This window comes from Cinclus cinclus, chromosome 3, assembly GCF_963662255.1.
Source record: "Cinclus cinclus chromosome 3, bCinCin1.1, whole genome shotgun sequence".
Taxonomy (NCBI): Eukaryota; Metazoa; Chordata; class Aves; order Passeriformes; family Cinclidae; genus Cinclus; species Cinclus cinclus.
Genome location: NC_085048.1, coordinates 101,568,376 through 101,588,917, shown reverse-complemented (window position 1 = coordinate 101,588,917; position 20,542 = coordinate 101,568,376). Strand labels below are relative to the sequence as shown.

Sequence of the window (20,542 nt, the reverse complement as noted above, 5' to 3'; positions counted from 1 at the left end):
ATTCAGAGAGGTTAAAGAAGGATTTCTATTCCTTAGAAAATAGGTGATTAAAATTAAACTTCTATGAAACAAAATAATTTGAAGAAACCATAAGACTAAATGTTGCAGGTTATCCGAGTTCATGCAAAGACCAAAAGAAGGGAACTGAAGTCAAATTAAGACATCTCTTCTCCAGCAGGAATATGGAAAAAAAATCCTCTAAACAGAGTGAAAGAGCAGGAAGAAGGAAAAAAAAAAATTAGCAGTCACACGTACTTTAGCAAACAGTTTAAAAACTGCTTAGAACACATTTCAAAGAGCTTGTGTGCCATAACAGAGTCAAGGAAGGAAACAATGAATGTGTCAGCTTCTGGGACATTTCTTGTGCTAAAATTTTAACATCAATCTTGTTTCTTATGATTTCCCATCAGATTCCACATCTACCTTTGTCATGAGCTGCATGGGATAATATCACCAGGAACACACCAAAAAGAACTGATGCTTCTAAAGGATTGAAGTACTTTTGAAAATCCAGTGAACAAATTTTAAAAAGCCCACAAACCAGCTGGAACAAAGTAAGTTCAGAGTGTGAACTTCTAAAACTTCTAAATCCAGTTTAGAGATATGAAGGTGCTACTGTCACATCCTTGTCCCCCAGGAGTTACTCCATGCTCAAACCTGCTGGCTGAAACATTTGTGCGGACATCCTTTGCTTTGGGCCAAATCAGTGGGTTGGATTGGATTCAACAGCTTCAGTGAAGGTGGTTTTTCACCCAGACAAACTTTTTGGTATTGAAATAGTTTGGTTAGGAGGTAGACTGACAGACCTGAGGAGGCCATGGGTCCCTGTTCGGGGCAGCTGTGGGCTGAGCATTCTCACAGCAGGTGGAACTGGAGTAGCTAAATACTACTTAGAGAGGATTTTCTGGGTGTTTGATGGTGGTGTTTTTGGCGGGTTTTGATAAAACAAAGTGTAATTTAAATAACTGCATTTAGTGTGTGCTAATGTGATGATACTGCCTTAAGCGCTGAACGTTATATACAGATAACTCAGGATTGGACTGAAGCCCGTGATTATCTCCTAGCCTCTACTGAGTAGATATTTAGATTTATCATGAAGGAAAAGAAAGAGAGTTTCATCATCAGTCCTGACATTTTTGGGGAAGAGAGCAGCCTTACAATTTAAGAGATCCGCAGACATTAATGCATTTAGTAGGCAGTGACAAAAACAAACAATAAATACAGAGTAACCTAAATAGCACAGATCATACATTCAAAGTTACAAAATTAAGGCTACACATGAAATTCAGACAGAACCATTTTGTTTAGTAAGCAGAAAATCAGTGAAATATGTTGACAGTAAGTCATGAAAACAAATAATAAAAATAAGTAGATTAAAAAGAAAAACTGGAGGTAAGGGAAAAGTTAAGACATCAAGAATGATAAAATGTGGAGCCAAGGCTGAAAGGCATTCAGTACAAATATCAAGGTGACCTCTTCCTAGCAAAAAGCTTTGATAACGTCAAACTTCAACAATTTGTGAAAATTGGTCTATCAAGCAAGTATAACTTGTTACCAAATGCAATTTTTAAGAAGTAGATAATTTCTTGAAATCATATGCAATTTAAACTTAGTATATATTACTTATGAACTTTGAGCATATGCTTTATTGGCATTAGTGCTGATGGAGAAACATTTCTATTTATTCCTTTTCAGAAAATGCTCAGCTTAGTTAAGGTCAGCATAAATGTCATGTAATCAACATGGAAAACTCAGAGGAAGGTCAACGACTAGGAAAGAGTCTTGAAAATATGGAACAAGGTAAGAAAGGATTTGGAAGCTAATTCTTTACCATCAAATGCCCCAAATACCACAACCAGAACATCACTGACCACCCTTAGTAAGACAATTTTGAATATGGTGACATTATTAAAAATTCAAGGGCAGAGTAGCTACATATTCTCATACTACTTGTGCACAATTTTGGAAAATAACAACGGAAAATATTTGTGGGAAGTTACACTCAGATTTGGCAGTTGTACATTCTCTAACTCCTGGTCACCGATCATAGTAAACTACAGTCACTGCTTCTGTTTACCTAGTCAATAAAATGGTGACAATTACACCAAACTACACAACTGAGAGATGGATACAGGGTTCCATAACATGAAATCCTCATTAGAAATTACATGGAAGCATTGCCAATATGCATTCTCATTACGTGAATCATGGCTATCAGCTTTGGTTAAAATGGTTAAAAGGGAACTTTGAATCCCTTCTTTTTTTGTTTTTTATTTTTTTTGGGAAGGGCCTACTTATACATCAGTGATTCACTGCTTTACTGAAAACTACTAAATTGTAGTTTATAATGTTGATAGCAAAACACAACAGAAGATTTCTAGGGCACTGACTGGCATGGCCAGCATGTAAATAGCATCACTTGTTTCTTCTATATTGTTTCTAGTACTGTGAAAAATCTCTCAGGCTTTCTTCCTTTCTCACTTTGTAAACTAGGCAAAAAGTGAAAAAATAATCATCCCTTAATTAAGCAGTGCCAGCATAGCAAGAGAATTGTTCTTTACTCTCATCCCTAGAGACAGGAAAAAACCACCCTGAAAACCAAACCAAACCCAGAAGGCTACAACCAACCAGCAACCACAGCTCAAAATGTCATTGAGCATGTTCCTAATGGCACTAGGCTAAACAATAATGTTCTGGCCTCCTAAGAGTCAGCTACAGCGTGTTTACTACCACAACAAAAACAATAGTTAAAAACCTATCAGTGGCAGAATGTTTAGCACCTATTGCAGACACAAGCGTAACTACCTAATGGTAATTAAGGGCATAAGAGAATGACTAATGCTGTGAATCCATAAAACTGCATCGGTTTGGAAACAATTATGATTGCACTGTCTGGAGCTACACTGGGCAATTTACTGTGATAAGCATTCTGCATAAAACTAGGACTCCACTTTTCCAACATTGGGTAATGAGCTGGTACATAAAGCTGAAACCATGCACCACACACTGGTCACCACCTGAACAGTTGATTTACTCTCATCCTAAGGATGCACTTGTTTTTCTTAAACTCTATAGATATTCCCACACTGTATTTTTCTCATCCAAATGCCAAACACTTCAGGCGGCATCTTTTGTGATTTAGAAATATGTTTCAGTTCATCAAAACTGAGAAGCAAGAAAATGGATAAAGAAAATACAGTACTGGCTGGTAGCTAGAACAATGCGCTGATATTTATACCAGCTCTTATTTACCTCAGGGGTTTTTGAACCAGGCCTTCCCCAAGCAAAAATGGCACACAATTATTCACATTGAATAGCATGTTCCTCAATGAGTGACCTGGAAGTGCTACTCAATTGGACTATGCAACTGAAAATTTGGTTTGTAAGAGAAACAAGTCACAGTGTGTGATGAACTATTATATTTTCTATATGGGATACTCCCTGAAAATGAAGGTTTAATGTTCGTATTCCAGAGAGAAATGAAACAGAAGAGGGCAAAAATCTTCCACTGCCACAGAACTACATACAAGAAATTATTATCCTTTAAATACTATTATACCATATTTCTATTAATGGGTTATTTCAAACATCACATAGAGAAGGGGGGGGAATGATAAGCTGCATTGTCCAAGAGTGAATTGGAAAATGATAGATACAGATTATCATTTAGTAATATATAGGAACGCAAGTACTCTCATTCTCATATATGTAAGTAATATACTGAAAGCACTAGAAGAGATCCACAAATAGTTTACAAATCAGACTTCAAAGTAATGTTCATTTTGAAGGGCTAGATACTCTTTCAAGAAAAAGTAAGATAAAATCTTCCCTGTCCAAATCAAGTATTTTTAAAAGCTAAGTACTTTGGACTAGATTTCACCTCTGCTGAGCTCAAAGCAGTTATTCAAAGTGAATAGGATCAATTACAAAAAAACACATTTATTCCTCTCAATGCAGTGGAACATTTAACAGCTAGTGCAAATCACCACAGCTTCTCTGTAACCAATGTGCTCCAGCATGAACTTAGTTCTGTTTCCATTTTAGTTACCAGATGAAAGCCAAAAATCATAGCCACAGATAAAGTACATTATTAAGTAAAGAACATTACTATGAATACTACTCTGAGTTGGCCAGTTAAAAGAGTCCCATATTCATAATGTAACCTTAGAAGCCACACAGCTACTACACAATTCCAAAAAATAGGTAAGAAGAAAGTTAGGCAAACATCTACTAAAAGTTCCAAAGTTCTTCACACAGCTGTTAGAGTAAATAATTTTCTTTACACTGCCATTGTTTCAGTTTCCAACTGAAGTTGGAACCAACTTACCTCCTGTTCCCTGGAACAAAATCAGTATGTGTGAAGATATAATCACTTAGACCCACCAGCAATATAACAGAATCATGGAATGGCTTGGCTTAGAAGGGACCCTTATATAATCTAAACTTCAACCCAAATCTTTGCCTTTTTTTGCAGCAGTAACCATAACACATCCAGCAAAACCAAGGAGTAATTTTGGTTCCCATGGGATCAGACACAAAATCACTCCACAAACACAACTTAGGTTGTTCTCTCTTCAAGGCAGGATCTTGTAAGCCACTGTGACTTTTCCTCCTGAGGACTTATACACGAGCTCCATGTCCCACCTCAGTGATGGATGAGGTGTTGGGATGCTCTCCATAACCTTTATCACACCCGCCAAACCCTCTGACTGAGAGCGAACAGTTTGTTTATGGGTGGTGATGGTGACAGGCAAAGTCCCCTCATTCAGTCAAATGGGTGAATTGAAGGATTAGTCTGTCATGCCAGCACAGGGCCTAATTTTTCTTCTGTGCTATGTGGGTCACCCCCTTCCCGCAGCCTGAATTTGATTATGATTAATTCATCAAGGCTGGCTATAGCATGGAAATGAAGAAATGGATTGCCAATTATAGCTATCTTCTCACAGAACACCCCCTGAACCAGTCCTTTTCTGCAGTAGTGACAGCTCAGAAATATACCAAATGCAGCTCTGTTGAGCAGAAGCCTGACCCACAGTGCATTTTAAAGCAAAAGATAACTTCCCCCTGACCAAACCAGGTCTGCAGTGTAAATGGTTGATTTCTATCCTGCCTGCCTGGCAGGTACACAAAAAGCCTGTTCACGTTTGTTTTCATAGTCACCTTTGTTAGTATGTACTAAATTCCTGACTTAACACTCTTCAAAAAGAAGGCAAACATTTCTTTCTGCAAACCTCACCCTGAATAAACCTGAAGGGGAGTTTAATATGTATACAATTACTGCCAAGTAAACAAGTGTAGCAATGATTCTGTTCTGCACAGAAGGTCTGGAAAGGATTTGAACTTTCTCCCCAACAGTACTCACAGAAAGGTAAATTCTGACTCTTGCTGCATTTCCTCTGCAATAAACCTTATGTGTTCTTACTAGCTGTGCAATATTTAATTGATATAAGAAACTAGCTTAAATAGAATAATCAGATTCTGATTAATTAAACAGGAAATAATTCCATTACAACATGATATTTTATTAATGATTATTAATATGGAATTTGAGAAATAACACTGCAGTCCTGGCAATGCACGCAGGCAACTTGTTTTATTAACTTATTAACTGATACAATCACCAGCAAGCTAATTGAGTTGCATACATTCAAAGCACATGTATAAATCTTCAAAGTATGTGTATAAATTTATCTTTTTGTTACCTCAGAAATTACCAGTTAAAAAGAAAATCCTTTTCTCCCCCAAAAAAACAAAACAAAACAAAAGAAAAAACAAAACAAAACAAAAACAAAAAAAACCCCTCAGAGCATTGTAATAGATGCTTCCTTCCATTGCTGTAATTCACAGTATTTTATACTATTTTCGGGTGCATCGCACCTTGAGACAGAAGACAGGTGAACATTTTGCCAACATGTGCAGCACACAATAGCTCTAAATGCACTCCCAAGACAAAAAGGCACAACTAACTCTTTTCCAGGACCAAGGTGGCCTTCCATTAACCCAGCTGCTGACATGATCTACGGTGTGCAGAGCTGCAGAATACAACTTAGAAACAAGATCTTGGCTAACAAACAGGATTAGTCATTCGCTACACAGAACCACCCAGCTCTGCTATTCTGCCTCAGTGGCAGTTGCCCTTTCCAGTGATATATGGCAGCATTCCAATTTAACAATGATGCAGGAACAAGGACAACACAGTGAACAACCCTCGGAGCCTTAACTGACCTGCAGGTACTCTGATGAGACTCAGAATAGCAGGTCTATTCTGCTGATCTTTTCTTTCGTTTCAAGAGAAAGATATTTACCCTAACAGCAATATATTTTTACCTTTCACAAGTCACCTAAAAGCCTCCATATTCTCACACATACTTCTTCCAAACTTCTTGGAGTGACAAAAGTTAAGAATGAGAGATGAGTTTGGTAATGTCAATTTATATATATGGCAACTTTCTGTGTTTGTACTAGAATAGTATTAAGGGTCTCCAACACTGACTTAGGACCCTTAGAATAGATATTCCATAAATAAACAGTAAATGTCTGCTATGGAAAATAAAAAGTAAGACAAATAAGGCCCAGCATCACAATATTCTGTGGCCAGACCACAGACAGATGCCCTGCACTAACATCTAAGGAATTAATGGGAAACAGAAGCTGTTTTCTTGAGCTGTTTTCATGTTACTACCTAATGCTGTCACAGAAGTTCAAAAAGATACCAAAGGTCAACACCTTTGAGGTAGAACTACTTGATATATTTGACACCACAAATATTACTCCTATTCAACTTTAGTGTGCCAGGGCTTTTAAAAGCTCTGTGAGGACACACAAAGACTGGTACCACTATTCTGTCCTCACAGAAGGAGCTTTAAGCTGTGAGTGGCACTCAACTGAATACACTCAGAGTCACAGGATATCTCAAGTTGAAAGGAAACCACGAGGATTATTGAGTCAGACTCTCTGCTCCTCATAGGACTAATTTACCTAAAATTAAATCAGGGGACTAAGGGTATGGTGCTCATCAGGCTTCACGGCAGCTTCCTCCTGTTTACATTTCTAAGCTCCAGATAAAGCAACTGCATAGTATTAAAATGATTGTGGGTGATCATCTGGGAATTGAAATCTTGCCATTGGTGAGGTTCTTCTAGCTGTTGTATACAGAATGTGTGGTATAACTAAGATTACATACAAGACTAGTTATGCCACAATGTACAGGTAAATGAAATCACTGCTGAGTGCTAAGATGTGGCAAGGCATGAGAAAAGATATTATTATAATGACTACCTTTTCCCACTACATCTAATCATGAATATGGTTAAAAGACACCCAAAACAACATGGTGGAATTCACTAATGGATTTGTCTCCAATTTAAGTTTTAGAGACATGCTCTTTCCTGGGGCAAGGGGCAAGATTACATCAAAGAAAAGATTTACATAGCAATAATTTGGATAGCGTTTCACCAATAAATATTTTATACTTCATGTATCATCTTAATGTAATGTCTCTAGGATGAGGTCCAGATAGCTTTATTTTCCTACTTCAATTCATTTCTTAATGAATAAGCTTCAAAGAGCTTTAGCTTTTCTGGAGTGTAAAGCCACGGAACAAACATATCAGATTATCTTGCTGACAACAGCCAAGAAAATTTGGAAAAGAGAATTAAGTGATTCTGTTGGTATACAACAATATAGAGTTTTAACTTTCATCATGGTAATTGAGACATTCCTAATTCTCTGAATAGAAAACCACAAATATGAAAGCAAATAATATATCTGACCAGCTGAAGCCCTATTTATGATTTCTGCAGTATGCTTTCTGAATACCAGAGAACTTTTCCAGCTTATTTATGCTTTATAGGATAGTTACCTGACAAAAAATAGTAATACAAAAAGTGAAAGAAAAAAGGGGAAAAGAGCCCAAAGCTCAACATGTTTTTGATGCCTTTGGTGATGTTCCTGGCTTCTCCTCAGCAGTCTGGAGACAACTACAGAGCTCACTGCAAAAGCAACTTGAGCCATCCTAGGAGCTTGATGGAAAACACTATGAAATGAGAGCAAGAGAGCACATAATCGTTTCTTGCTGAGTAGAACACAGGCAGTTAGGTTAAACAGGGTGGGCAGCTGCAAGACCGAAAGGTGCAATAATAGAATAATATATCTCTAATATACATACGGCAGAAATATAACTATATACAAATATAATTTTAAGAGGAAAAAGTAACTACATTGACTTTTATTTCTGCCTAAGGAGAATGTGGGAAAGACTAAAAGAGAGGCCATGAGGCAACTGACTATTCAGTCAACAGTCTAAGCTTTCAAAGTGAAATTTTTAAGGAGAGTCACTAAATGCCATTTGAATGAAGGGCAGGATTTGTCCTCTAGTGCTCAGGAGAAATGCTGCGAATTGGAACAGTCAGCAAGACCTTCAGAATAGATAAAATTCTAGATAGTCAATCTACATTACCCATAAAAAGCTAATTTCCACTGAAAATGAGAGCTTATTAAGTCTCTCATCTGGAATCAAGTTAGAGCTTCTCCTAAATACATCACATGAATATTAATTTTGGACTGCTGAGAGCTCATCAATTTACACTTCCCTGTAATAATTTTTTTAGTATTTAAATTATGGGAAGACACCAATTAGTATCATGGACACCACACTGTCTGAAATAAGAACACCATTAAATAATGCATGTAATAAATTTTTATACAAGTAGTAATTAGATTTCTAGAATTTCTTGAATATTATAATAATGATTTCACAGCTGTTACCATTATTTTTAATAATAATCTATTTAACTGGTGATCAGACCCCAAAGAAGTGTCAAAGAATGAGTTCTCCTATATCTTAATTTTTGTGAACATATTACATTATTCCAGTTATGGAGCAAATAACAAAATGCAATTAACTCTCAATGAGTTACAAAATAGGTCTTTTAAAACAACACAGTGTCAAAGAAGTTGATGCAATCTCAGCTGAGGGATGAGGAGCTGCTGGTCAAGTTTAGAATTTAGCTCAGTTATGACAATCTTCTTAATAGGAACTTCTCTTGTGTGACCTACTGAATTGGGAAGTTTTTTTATCACAAAGAATTTATATAATACCCATTTTCCTGGAAAACCTCAACTGACATCACAATATCCAAATCCTGATGATCACATAAAATGGTGACAGGAATTCAAAGCACCACCCTGGAGATGAATACAAAACTACTTCATAGTTACTTATTACACATTTGGGTATAGTGGCTTTGAAAACTTTACAGCTAACTCCTTCCTTGGAAAGATGACAGTGTAACACTTACTAGAATTACTCATTAAAGCAACATCTATTCCAGAAATGGAATGCCAACAGAAAGAAGAGAAAAAACAGATGAGGAAAGATGGAAATAGATGGCCTCGACCTTTAACCCTGTGTCAGGAATTTATTCTGCCTTTGAAAACATTTGGCTTAGTCTTCTGACTCAGATTTTCTGAGGGCTTTTATAATCCTCCAGTAGAACACCTGTTGGTTAATCCCTTGTTATAATCTACCTTGGATCTCCTCACTGGGAGAAGAGCTGATGGATATGCCCCAGCCCTCTGTGGCAGGATGAATCACTCTTTGCACCCTGAGCAGGACAGACTGGGGGTCAGGACAGTGGTGACACAAGCTGGCACAAGACTGAAGGACCTCTTCTCCCAAATCTAAAGCAGACCAGATCATCTGTGCTCCCTTCCTGCATCCTCCCTTAAGAATAGATTTTTATGCTTCTATTTGCTATACACACAGCCTAGTTTGCTCTGTTTTCTTTCTTTTCAGGCTTCCCTTTAGCAACACATAGCAAACAAAACTGTGCAACGTTTTGCCATGACCAGGCCAAAAGCTACAAGTAAGCTTCAGTGGCCTGATTCAAATAGCAGCAAGATCTACTCCAATGTAATAATGATTTAAATGTGGTGAAACTGGGCATTTCTACCACCTAAATCACCACAGACATTCTGTACATTCATGGCATTTAGTCTTTTTCTCTCTGTGTTTTTAAAATTAAATTAATAAGAAAACTAAGAGCTGCCTCTAGTTTTTTTTCTCAGAAAGGACAGAGCACATAATTTTCATTAAATCAAGCTAAGGTCCAACATACAACTATACTGATAGAGAAATATAAATATACACCAACTGGAGAATTCAGAGTTTCATCATTCTCCTTCCACTTTACTACTTTTTTTCCCCTCTCCCTTAAGTTTAAAGTATCATTTAAATACTAGTTTCTGTTTTTGAAGAGCAGCTTATGTTGCCAACCTAAGTATCTCAGAACAAAGCCAAACGCTGTCTTACCATAAAGTTACAGTAAGGAGGCAACACATAGGTGTGCACAGACTGTAATATCTTCAATTCCTTCTAGATGTAGCCCATCCCATAATTATCTCTCAATATATTTATGACAAATATGAAAAATCCTGTCTCCTACATCCATCTACAGACCCTTCTTTTAATTTTGTGGCTCGGAAGGTTTGTAGCACCACATCCAACAACCTTGTTCACTTTGCACCCTGCAAATGCCACGATTTACAGAGAGCTTCTTAATAAGGTTCTCTTCCCGAATATCTACTAAAGAAAGCGGCATTTCCCCCCACCAGTCCCCTCTTCTGGAGGTATCTCAAACATAGTAAGACAGTAACCAAGGGGAAACTGCACATGTAAATGGTTGATTCAGTGGTATAATATGAAAATCTGACACGCTACAGCCTAAAATAACACTTAGTACCTTCTGAACTATAGATTTGTCTGTAGACTTTTTCACCCTTAATTTTTTTTTTCCAAACAGACAGTAAAATTGCTTTATTAAGGAAAAAGAGACAAAATGTAAGAAAATTCCTACAAATCAAACTAATCTGGCTTATGTTTGTGTGTTACTAAACAGCTGCTGAGGATGTGTGTAGCTTGATACTCCAATGCCTCCCTAATGCCATGGGAGGGATGTAAATCCTCACTCCTCCTCCCAAAACAGTTTTACTTGGGAAACTACAGCTCTTGGTATAAACAAAAGCATTTATTGCAATGCAAGAGAGTAACTCAGGGATCCATGGGGATATAAACCTTCACAATCTTTGCTTTCGTAGAATGATTAGCAGTTCTTAAGGTTTTTAGAGGTGTCAGGGATCTCTTAGGAAAACATATTGGGGAGCTGGGATCTTGTAAGGAATTTTTTTCCCAGAGTTCCTGTTGGCAGACTTTCACTCATTTTTTAGTCCTTACAAACATTTAGCATTGGTTGCTTTCCATGTCATTTTTCAAAGATGGAATTCCTCATTTGAATCAAACTTCTAAATGAAAGATCCTTTGTGAGTGGATTTGTTACCAGCACTCTAAACAGGAGCACATGGAAATCAAAGTTTTGGCTGCTGTCATGGTGCAGCAGTCAAATGGCCTTCCAGTGCTGTGACTTGTTCAAGCTGGAACATCCACACCATGATGAGTGGAGATGGAGCACCTGGAAAGTGTTTAGGCAGGAGGGCAAACTTCTCTATCCAACACTCTTCCCGTGGAAAGCAATCTGCTCTTTGCCAAGGCCTCAGAAAAAGCCTTGCTTGCTTCTTTCCAACTTTTTTATGTGAGTAAAAGAGTGCTCCGCAGTGATGAAAACAAGAATGGACTGCTCCCCAGAGAAGTGGGAACACTCTGTCCTAATGACAAGAGGGAAGATGAGCAATCTCTACATCTACAAGACTCTGGGGCAGAACTCAATCCACATTCTCAAACTGGATACAATCAGTTGATCTCTTGCAAATTTCTGTACTTCAGTTTGTAAGAGAAATTGCATCCCCAGCCAGCGGTTTCCAGCCAGGGATTTCTGAAGGGAAAGAATTGAATGATTCCAAGATGAGGAAACAACAAGTGTGCTTCTTCTATAATGTTTTATTGGGACAGTCCAGTGTTAAGTGAACAAAGACACCCTAATCAGCTTGGCCACCAGGAATCAGGCTGATCCACTTTTTCATCTAGACACTGTCTTCATCTAAAGGAATGCACAGATAAGGGGGAAAACCCCAACAAAACAAAAAAGATAAAAGCATAGTTTTGTGGAGTTTGTGTTTTACACTGCAAACATGTCACCACCCACAGCGTAATTTCAGCAATGCAACTGCTATCAAACGTTCTTGAAAATACTGACACCTGAAGCCAGATGCAGGGCTGCCTGTTAAACTATTACTCAGAAGCAGTGCCTCTGAAAGTCTGGAAAGAAGGGAAGTATTTTTAAAATTGAGTAATAGAAAGTATTTATTAAAATGCAAAGAGTACAATCAATTAGAGGTTGAATTCCACCACACTCCCCCCCACAAAAAAAGCAGCCTCAGAAAACCAGAGCATTTTAGCACAAATGCATCTTAATTTATTTCCAACTGTGAAAACAGCAAACAATTACAGAAAAAGCATCTGCTGCAGTGTATAATGTTTCAGTAACACCACAGCTACCTTCAAAAAAAGCATCAAAAACCTCACATAAACTCAAGATTCCTATCAGAGATCCTTTCCAACTTTCTCTGCTGGCTTCAGGGAACCCTATTTCTCCCCTGCTGAGACTTTTCTATTAACTAGGCCAATTCTAAAACAAAGTAAACTATTATTATTTGTACATCCCATTTACTAGTAATTTTCATATGTTTACAGCATATCTTGCTCGATTTTCTAAAATAATAACAAAAATGTATCTATGTAAAAGATCAAGATTTAAACCAATGAGTCAAGAATGCATTTGCAAACCTTGCCTCTAAGTAGAAAAGGGGGACCAAAAATGAGAACTGACACAGAGCTTCATCTGAAACCAGATTTATATTCAGCCATTCTAGTGCTTCTGGAAATGGCATCTGCATGTTCTTCTGCAACAATGGAAGTGCAGTTCAAGCAGAAGGGAATACAGCACCCAAACTGAATTAGATTTTACCTTCTGAAGCCTCTTTCAGATTTACAATCGTCAAAAAATTTTAAAAAGAGCTCCTTGAAAAAGAAGGAACAAGTCTAAATATTTCTGCCTTCCTTTCTCCCCTCCTGAATCTGAATTGTCTAATTAGCCAAACTTCATATTATTTTATCTAACAATTACTATATGTTATGACTTATGCCATACTACATTGTTACATTATAATGTTTTTTTTTAATTATTATTTATTGCTGTTTAACATAAAATCATTGAATGGTTTGGGTTGGAAGTGACCTTAAAGATCACCTGGTTCCAATCTCCCTTGGGACATCATCCACCAGACCAAGTTGCTCCAAGTCCCATCCAACCTGGCCTTCAACAGTTTAAGGAATGGAGCATCCACATGTTTCTTGAAACATCCTTATTTTAAAAACTTTAAATCATGTAAGTAAACAAACCTACATTTATTGTATCTAAATGGAAGAAAAATAAGCATAGGTTATTGTTTAAGGAAAAAAATTACCTTTGTACTGTGCATGTTTTCTCAAATTTCTCAATATTTTTCTAAATATTGAACTGCCTTTATTTGCCTCCTTCAAATATCATGCTCACTTCTTTCACAATGCCAATCAAAAGCCAGCTGACTGATAGTGATGGATTACCTTATGATTGCAACAAAGCAAGAGACTTACAATAACAATTTCCTTCCAGTTCCTTCGGGCCATGTAAATTTGCATGTACATTAATAAACTAAAATGGCAGTAGCAAAACTCAAGGGAACAAAGATAATTTCCAGTTACTCTAGCAAGTTGGCTTGGTGGTTTTTCTGGTGGGGGGCGTTTTGTTGGGTTTTTTTGGGGGGGGTGTTCTTTTTTAGGGGGGGTATGTTTTTGTTTTGTTTTTTGCCAGTCTCGGACATCACGGCATCTTTCTTTCTTTCCTTCTGGATGGAAAATTTTGCCAGACCCCTATTTTTCTCTGTTGAAACAACAACAGAGTGTTTAAGAGCTACTGAAGAAATGCGATCACACTCTTGCACATCTTTGCTCAAAGGCTCTAAGGGTTATGATAAAGATTGCACAACAGCACCCCACTTCCCAGGACATCAGCATCCAGCCACAGCCAAAGACTTTGGGTCTCTGTTATTTAACACAGTATACATATGTTGGTGAGACAAAAGGACTGATGAGATATCTGATATGAAATATCACTGTCTGAAATAGCAATAATAGGGAAAAATGAACAAGAATAAGTGACATCGAAAGTGTGTCTTACCATAAATTCCGGTTGAAATACAGGGAAAAGCCTGTAAAACAAATTAAAGGAAAAAAAAAGATTAGTGGGATTTCTATTTAGCATACTTTTTATCAAAACCAAGAGTGTTTTTAAATGTCTGTTTTTCAACATCCAGAGGTTGTATGTTGTAGTATTCACTGATACAGCAGTTAAATCACAGGCATTCTCATGTCATTATATGAAACACATTCCATGTTTTCCCTCCTACCAAATGAATAAAGCTGCATTCTTTTTCACATCTTGAGCTACAAACAATACTTGAACACAGAATCATTCTTAATACTGCCTTTTGAGTTAAATTTAATGTTATGAACTAAAAATGAACACCATAAGGTACTACAGTAGCAAAAAAAAAAAGAAAAAGTCATCATCTGGGTAGAGTTAGACAATGTGTCTTCTTCAGTAAAATAAGCTTGGCCAGCTTAGACTATGTTATGCCTCTTTGCCATGCCCTCATTCACTATAATCTCCTTTTTTTGATTCAGTTCTTAACCTCAGTTCTTTCAGGCATGTGGTTTATGGCGTGCCCCAACACAGCTGTACTGCTACAAGCCAAAGGTTTGCAAACTCAAGCAGGGGAGGAAATGGCAGATGCTGGTGAAAAAAAAAAAAAGAGTACATTTTCGGGGCAGCTTTGACACCAAAGAATATACATCATGCAACAAGAAACATTACAGACACTGTGCCACCAAGAACAATAATTTACATTTCTGCTAGCTGTATGTGTTGTCTTGAGATTTGCATTTCTGTGAGCCACAGTCAGTTTTCCCACCAGGAAAAAAAAAAAGCTGTGATTTCATGAGAGAGGCAATTTTCTTTGTGCTCAGCTGATATGTGATATTGCCTTTGCCTCCCACCTCTGGACTGACAGCAGACACAGCTCAAAGGTATGAGAGCACCTGGGACCAAAGTCTCAAATATCCACCCTGAGGCTCCCTCCAGCAATGAGTCATCATACAAAAGAAATACAGAAATTTTTATTCACTTAATCACACAGGAGAACATTATTGAAAGCTAATGCTTGCTTCATATTTAACCAGGGAATTAATTAGGGAATGGTGATTAAGGAAGGAGAGGTCTAATGGAAAGAATACATCCTCCCCTCCTGAAAATAATTAACTAAAATAAAGTGGAGGAGAATTATTGTCTCATTCCTTCTCATAGCCACTACAACTTACATCCTGAGAAGTACTCAGCTTTGTAGTTTGTACCAAATAAATCACAAGAATCAGCTCTTTAAAGAAATAAAGAGTAGAATAGAAAGAAGAAAAAGCAACCACCATATGGTTACAGAGCTCCGGCTGAAGTGGAAACATACTTCAGCAATCAGAGAAGCATAAAGGACAATTTTGTCCAGTTCAGAAAAAGATCCTAAAATTCACCACCGTTGCACTTTCCACATGTTAAGAGACAATTGCTCCAAACAATGTTTTCCACTCTTTGCAGAATTTGAGTAACAGCATGGGACTTAGATACTCATTTGCTTCAGAAAATGAGTAACAGAGTTTTCATGGCTCCTCCTCTCACTGGCCCCATAACCAGGTAAGGGGAAATAGTCCTGCAGCACCTCCAAAACTCCAGCAATCCCGTGGCTCCACATGGTACCTATGGGACACAGCTCCACTGCTAATTTCAGATCCCCACATTTGTGACAAAGCCACCCTGGGGACCCTGGCCCAGAGGAGGAGCAAAGAGCACCAGCTGTCCCCAGGTCACTGCAGATTCATCACTGCTGCAAAGCAAAGGCTGACACAGCCTCTAAGCACAGATCACAGAGCCTTAAGATTGTAAAAGATCTCGAAGATCACTGATCCCAACTATTAAATGAACCTACTTAAAGCCAGGACAGGGACCTTGAAAGGATTTACAAGATTGGCTGCTGCACCATGGGACTGCCTCAGCACACAATGCCAACATCTGGCACCACAGCTGTGTACTGGGGTGCTGAATCCAAGCACCTGAGGGCTCCAGGGGAACAAGCTTCCCTCTCATCTTTGCTCAGAGAGAAGATGAGATCTGCATTTTCGGCACTGTATGACAGCCACTTGTCAAACTTGTTCATCTCCATTCACAGAGTAACGTGCTCTGAAGCCACTCAGCAAGCTCTTCTGGGAATTTGTGTGTGTTTCTGAACACTGTAAAAATTATTGTGCAGACACAATCATTACCTTGCTTTCAGTTTCTGTCATGCAGCTGAAATATATCCACAATATAGAAGACTGTATAAAATCCCACCAAGTTCCTTTGGAATATGGGTCTGTGCCATAACTCAGATGAGCTCTGCCCTCTCCCTCATTCAGAGATGATCACAGCACATAACCAGCAGATGTAATCTCATAAAATGTGACAGTGCTTTTATTCATTCAAGAAAGACCCATGTCCAAGATCACATATCAGCCATGTTTCCTCTTGGCTCCTAGGGAGACAAATTAGTCTAGATGCCAGGTTGAAATTACTGGCAGAGCAGTAATGGGGAATTCACAGCATGGATATCAACATACTACAATATTTGGCTTTTGGACAAAAGATGTTAAGGTTTCTTACCTTTTCTGTGCATAATTAGTAACTTAATTACATATCTGATTTCAGTTAAAAAAATCCATTTCACAGTAGGTAACAATCATTCCTATTTCCACAATAAAAATGTTTCTCATCTTAATTTGTTGCTGGTAATCACTATTTATTTATGAACTTTTAATTTCTTTGCTACCAAAATAGCATGTTTGCTTTATCTGGGGACTAATAAGAAGTTGCTACCCTGATAGCACTCAAAACAGACACAACTCTGAAGTTAAACATAAGTAATAAAAGCAGGAGCCTCCTACCATTACTGTGCTTTTGCAATCATCTAGAGAAAGAAGCCAAATTAAATCAGGTCTTTGAGTATTGTAAAACTGAAATTGATTTAATTCCTGTAGGAGAGGATGTGGGCGTTCAGCCTCTGGTTCTTTTTAATCCAATGTGTTTTTACCAAGGCTACAGCAGTAGTGCTAATTAGGATGAAATGTAATGCAGTTTTATGAGGAACACTTAAAATAGTCACCATGCCGAGGCCAAGCTGGACTCCAAGACATTTCAGTAAGAAGGACCTGGGTATTTAAATACTTAAGGGCTTATCAACATCAAGGGGTTCTAGTTCACACTGAGCTGCAATGTATTAAGTGCTAAGTCTACATGACCAGATGCCTCCTACTGCAGCCACAGCTCCTAATGGCTTACCCAGATCAAGAACTTTCTTCCAATTAAGTGCTTAGTGTTCTGAACTGGTTTCTCAGTGTCATTTCTGCCACAACCAAGCCCATATGCAAGGTAAGCACTTGTCTTCCAGCAAATAACACAGCAGACAAAAATAATATCAAACACGAATCCTTCTCTGATTTCACTGCATCATCTAATGAAAAGGACTAATTCTCCTCTTTGAGAGCCATTCCTTCATGCCTTGCATCACTGATATTCCTGTTCATCAGCCAAAGCTCCTAAAAAACTTGTGCACCTTAGATGCTTTCCAAAATAACATGCTTGTTGGGGGTTGGTTCTCTCCCTTTTCCCTCTGTGGAATTTTCCCCATTGTCATGCTAAGATACCTGTTGACTGGGCCCTGGTGACAAGGGGGAGGGGACGGGAGGGAAGAGGGGAACCCCGCAAGATTCAAACAGCCAGAAGAGGAAGCGGAAGGCTGGGCCTCGGTCCATTTCCCCCGCGGAGTTCGGACGAGAAGGACGATCGCCACCTCTGTCCCATCCCTGCCATCCCAGCGTCGGGAAACCATCCTCACTGCTGTGGGACCCTGCCCTGCTGCCTTCTCGCTGTGAACTACCACCATCCAGCACTCTGCTGATCACCGGGACCGACACCGTGAGTGGAGAGCTCTCTCTCCATCTCTCTCTCTCCCCCTGGGACAGCTCTGCCATCACCCCCAGCCCTCCTGCAGCTCTGCGGGACCCGCCCGCCCCCAGCACCGGGAACTGCAGCTCAGGGAAAAGGTGCCTGCAGCCAAAAAACACTGGGACTGAGTTACTGTTCTGTTTGTGGGTAATTTCATAGCTGTTGTTGTTCTTGTTTGCCTTGTTAGATATACTAGTAAAGAACTGTTATTCCTACCCCCATATCTTTGCCTGAGAGCTCCCTTAATTCCAAAATTATAATAATTGGAAGAATCACATTTTTTTTTTCAGTCCAAAGGGAAGCTTCTGCTTTCCTTAGCAAACACCTGTCTTTCAAACCAGGACAATGCTTTATAAAAACACTGAACTTCAAAAAACACAATAAAATTAGAAACTTCAGGGAGTATTGTATGTCTTTAGCTGCATGAACTATTTGCAAGGTAGCTATACACATATTTGAGCAACATCAAACACTCAGAGTCAAGTTTTGCTGTTACTAGATCAAACTTATAAACCGAATTATTTTATAAGTCACTAACTATAATACTATCCCTTTGCCTTTTAAAAGTCCTAATATTACTATCCAGAAGAAAAAATAAATTAAAATCTTATGCTATTTTCCAGCCTCTCTCCTGAAATTTATTCTGTTTTGGTTATAATTCTGAATTATAATTTAACAAACAATAGATTTTGGAAGCACCTATCATTCAAATAATATTCTCTGTTCAGAAAGAGAGAATTCCAATATAATTCTCTATCCTGAAAGTGACAAGAGGAAAGGAAAAAAAGGAAAAAAAAAAGGAACAATTGAATATGACATTATTTAAGCTCAGTTTCCATTACAAACAATACTAGCACATTTGTTTTGCCTTTAAAGAATAAAAAAAGCAATTATCACCTAAAAATAATCAATGTCTTGAATACAGCATGTCACATGCAAGCCTTTAGTCATTTTTACAAGCTCCCTCATTCACACACAGGAAGGTTCTCTTCATCAGAGTCAAACACTGGGCACACAAGTGCCAAAAATGCTGGAGGGAATTTTTTGGTAGAAACACAAACATTCAGCTGTTTCAGAAGCCTAAAAGTTTACATACTAGCTATGGGAAGCCTCTCAAAGGATGCTGACAGCTATCAAAGCAACTACAGCTGAAGCTGGGATTCAGACCCAGTGTGAAATATCCTTTCTGTATTGTGGTTTAAGACTCTTCCAAAGAGCAACAGGTTTAGAAAATGATACCTGGCAATAACCAAATTTAAAATAAAAATCCAACAGCTCTGCAGCAAAACAGTGTGTTTTGCTACAAAGCTACTGACAGCTGATTGAAGGAATACTGTTCAGTTAAAATAACTTGCAACAAGTGCATACAGGAATTCAATGCAACTCAGAAAGCAAATGTCTGTCAGCTTTCCAGAGGACCTCCACAAGTGTCCTCTCCATGCTGGTCACACTACTTTATGTAAGTATTTACCACAAAGAATGAGGTCTTCTTTAGGTTTGTTTACACAAGAGAGCAGTTACTGAGGAGGCTGAAATGGCAAAAAGAGTATCTTTAAAATTTCCTGTTAGGAGAGGATCATCCTTTGACTTGTGTTCCTTGTGGCAATATTACCATTGCTAAGTTATGTGTTTCAGTTTAAACAATGAATGTCAATCTTTTTTTTTTTTTACTGAGGTTATCAAAAACTTCAACCAAATGACATTCATTCAACAATGAGTGTGGTGGAAGAAATATCAAGGAATGACTACTAAGAATTACAAATTATTTTTAGAATCTGCGTATTCTAACTTTACATGAATTTAAGATAGACTTTTGAAGACGCTGAAACAAGATGCCACAATGACCTACACAAGACAGTAAAGCACTGTAATATGGAATTAAGGTGGTTCAGTACTTGAGAAATCTCACCAAAGTTTTATTTTAGATTTTTCAAATTTAGAATTTTCCAGTAATTAAAAGTAATAGCTCAATTAACTGCCTGGATAAAGGCCTAGACTGAAATTGGGTCAAATAATTTCATTTCTCCACATACAAACTCAGTTGTGAGTTTTGCCTGGTTTTTTTTTTTTCCCCTAAACTATTTTAATATTTGTAGTTAAAGTGAAAAACATATGGAGGAGCTACAAATTAACAGTTTGGCATGCATTTTAAAAATCATCATGCATTTACATTTAGAAATACTGAGAAATGAAACTCAACTGCTCAAAGCAGGGCCAGCTAAAGCTGGTCACCCAGGACCATGGCCAGTAAAGGCTGGAATATCTTCAAAGGTGGAGACCCTACAATGTCTGTAAGAATCTCTTCTGCTGTTTGACCAACTAGAGAGTAAGTCACTCAATTCTTGCGTTTAAACACCAGCTCTCACAGCTCTCTGCTGTCTGAAGACTCCCCAGGGTGCTTTGTTCCCCATCATCTGAGTCACTAATGAAGATCTTTAACAGCACTGGCCCCCTGAGATATATGA

General features: G+C 38.1%; 1 protein-coding gene across 1 annotated transcript in view; it reads right to left on the bottom strand.

The window, feature by feature from the left end:
* MACROD2 (mono-ADP ribosylhydrolase 2) overlaps positions 1-20,542 on the bottom strand; it is an 869,266-nt gene that overhangs the window by 268,202 nt on the left and 580,522 nt on the right. The window contains exon 7 of the mRNA XM_062489395.1: positions 14,172-14,202. Within this exon, the coding sequence (XP_062345379.1) occupies positions 14,172-14,202 (31 nt within the window). The remainder of the gene's footprint in view (positions 1-14,171; positions 14,203-20,542) is intronic.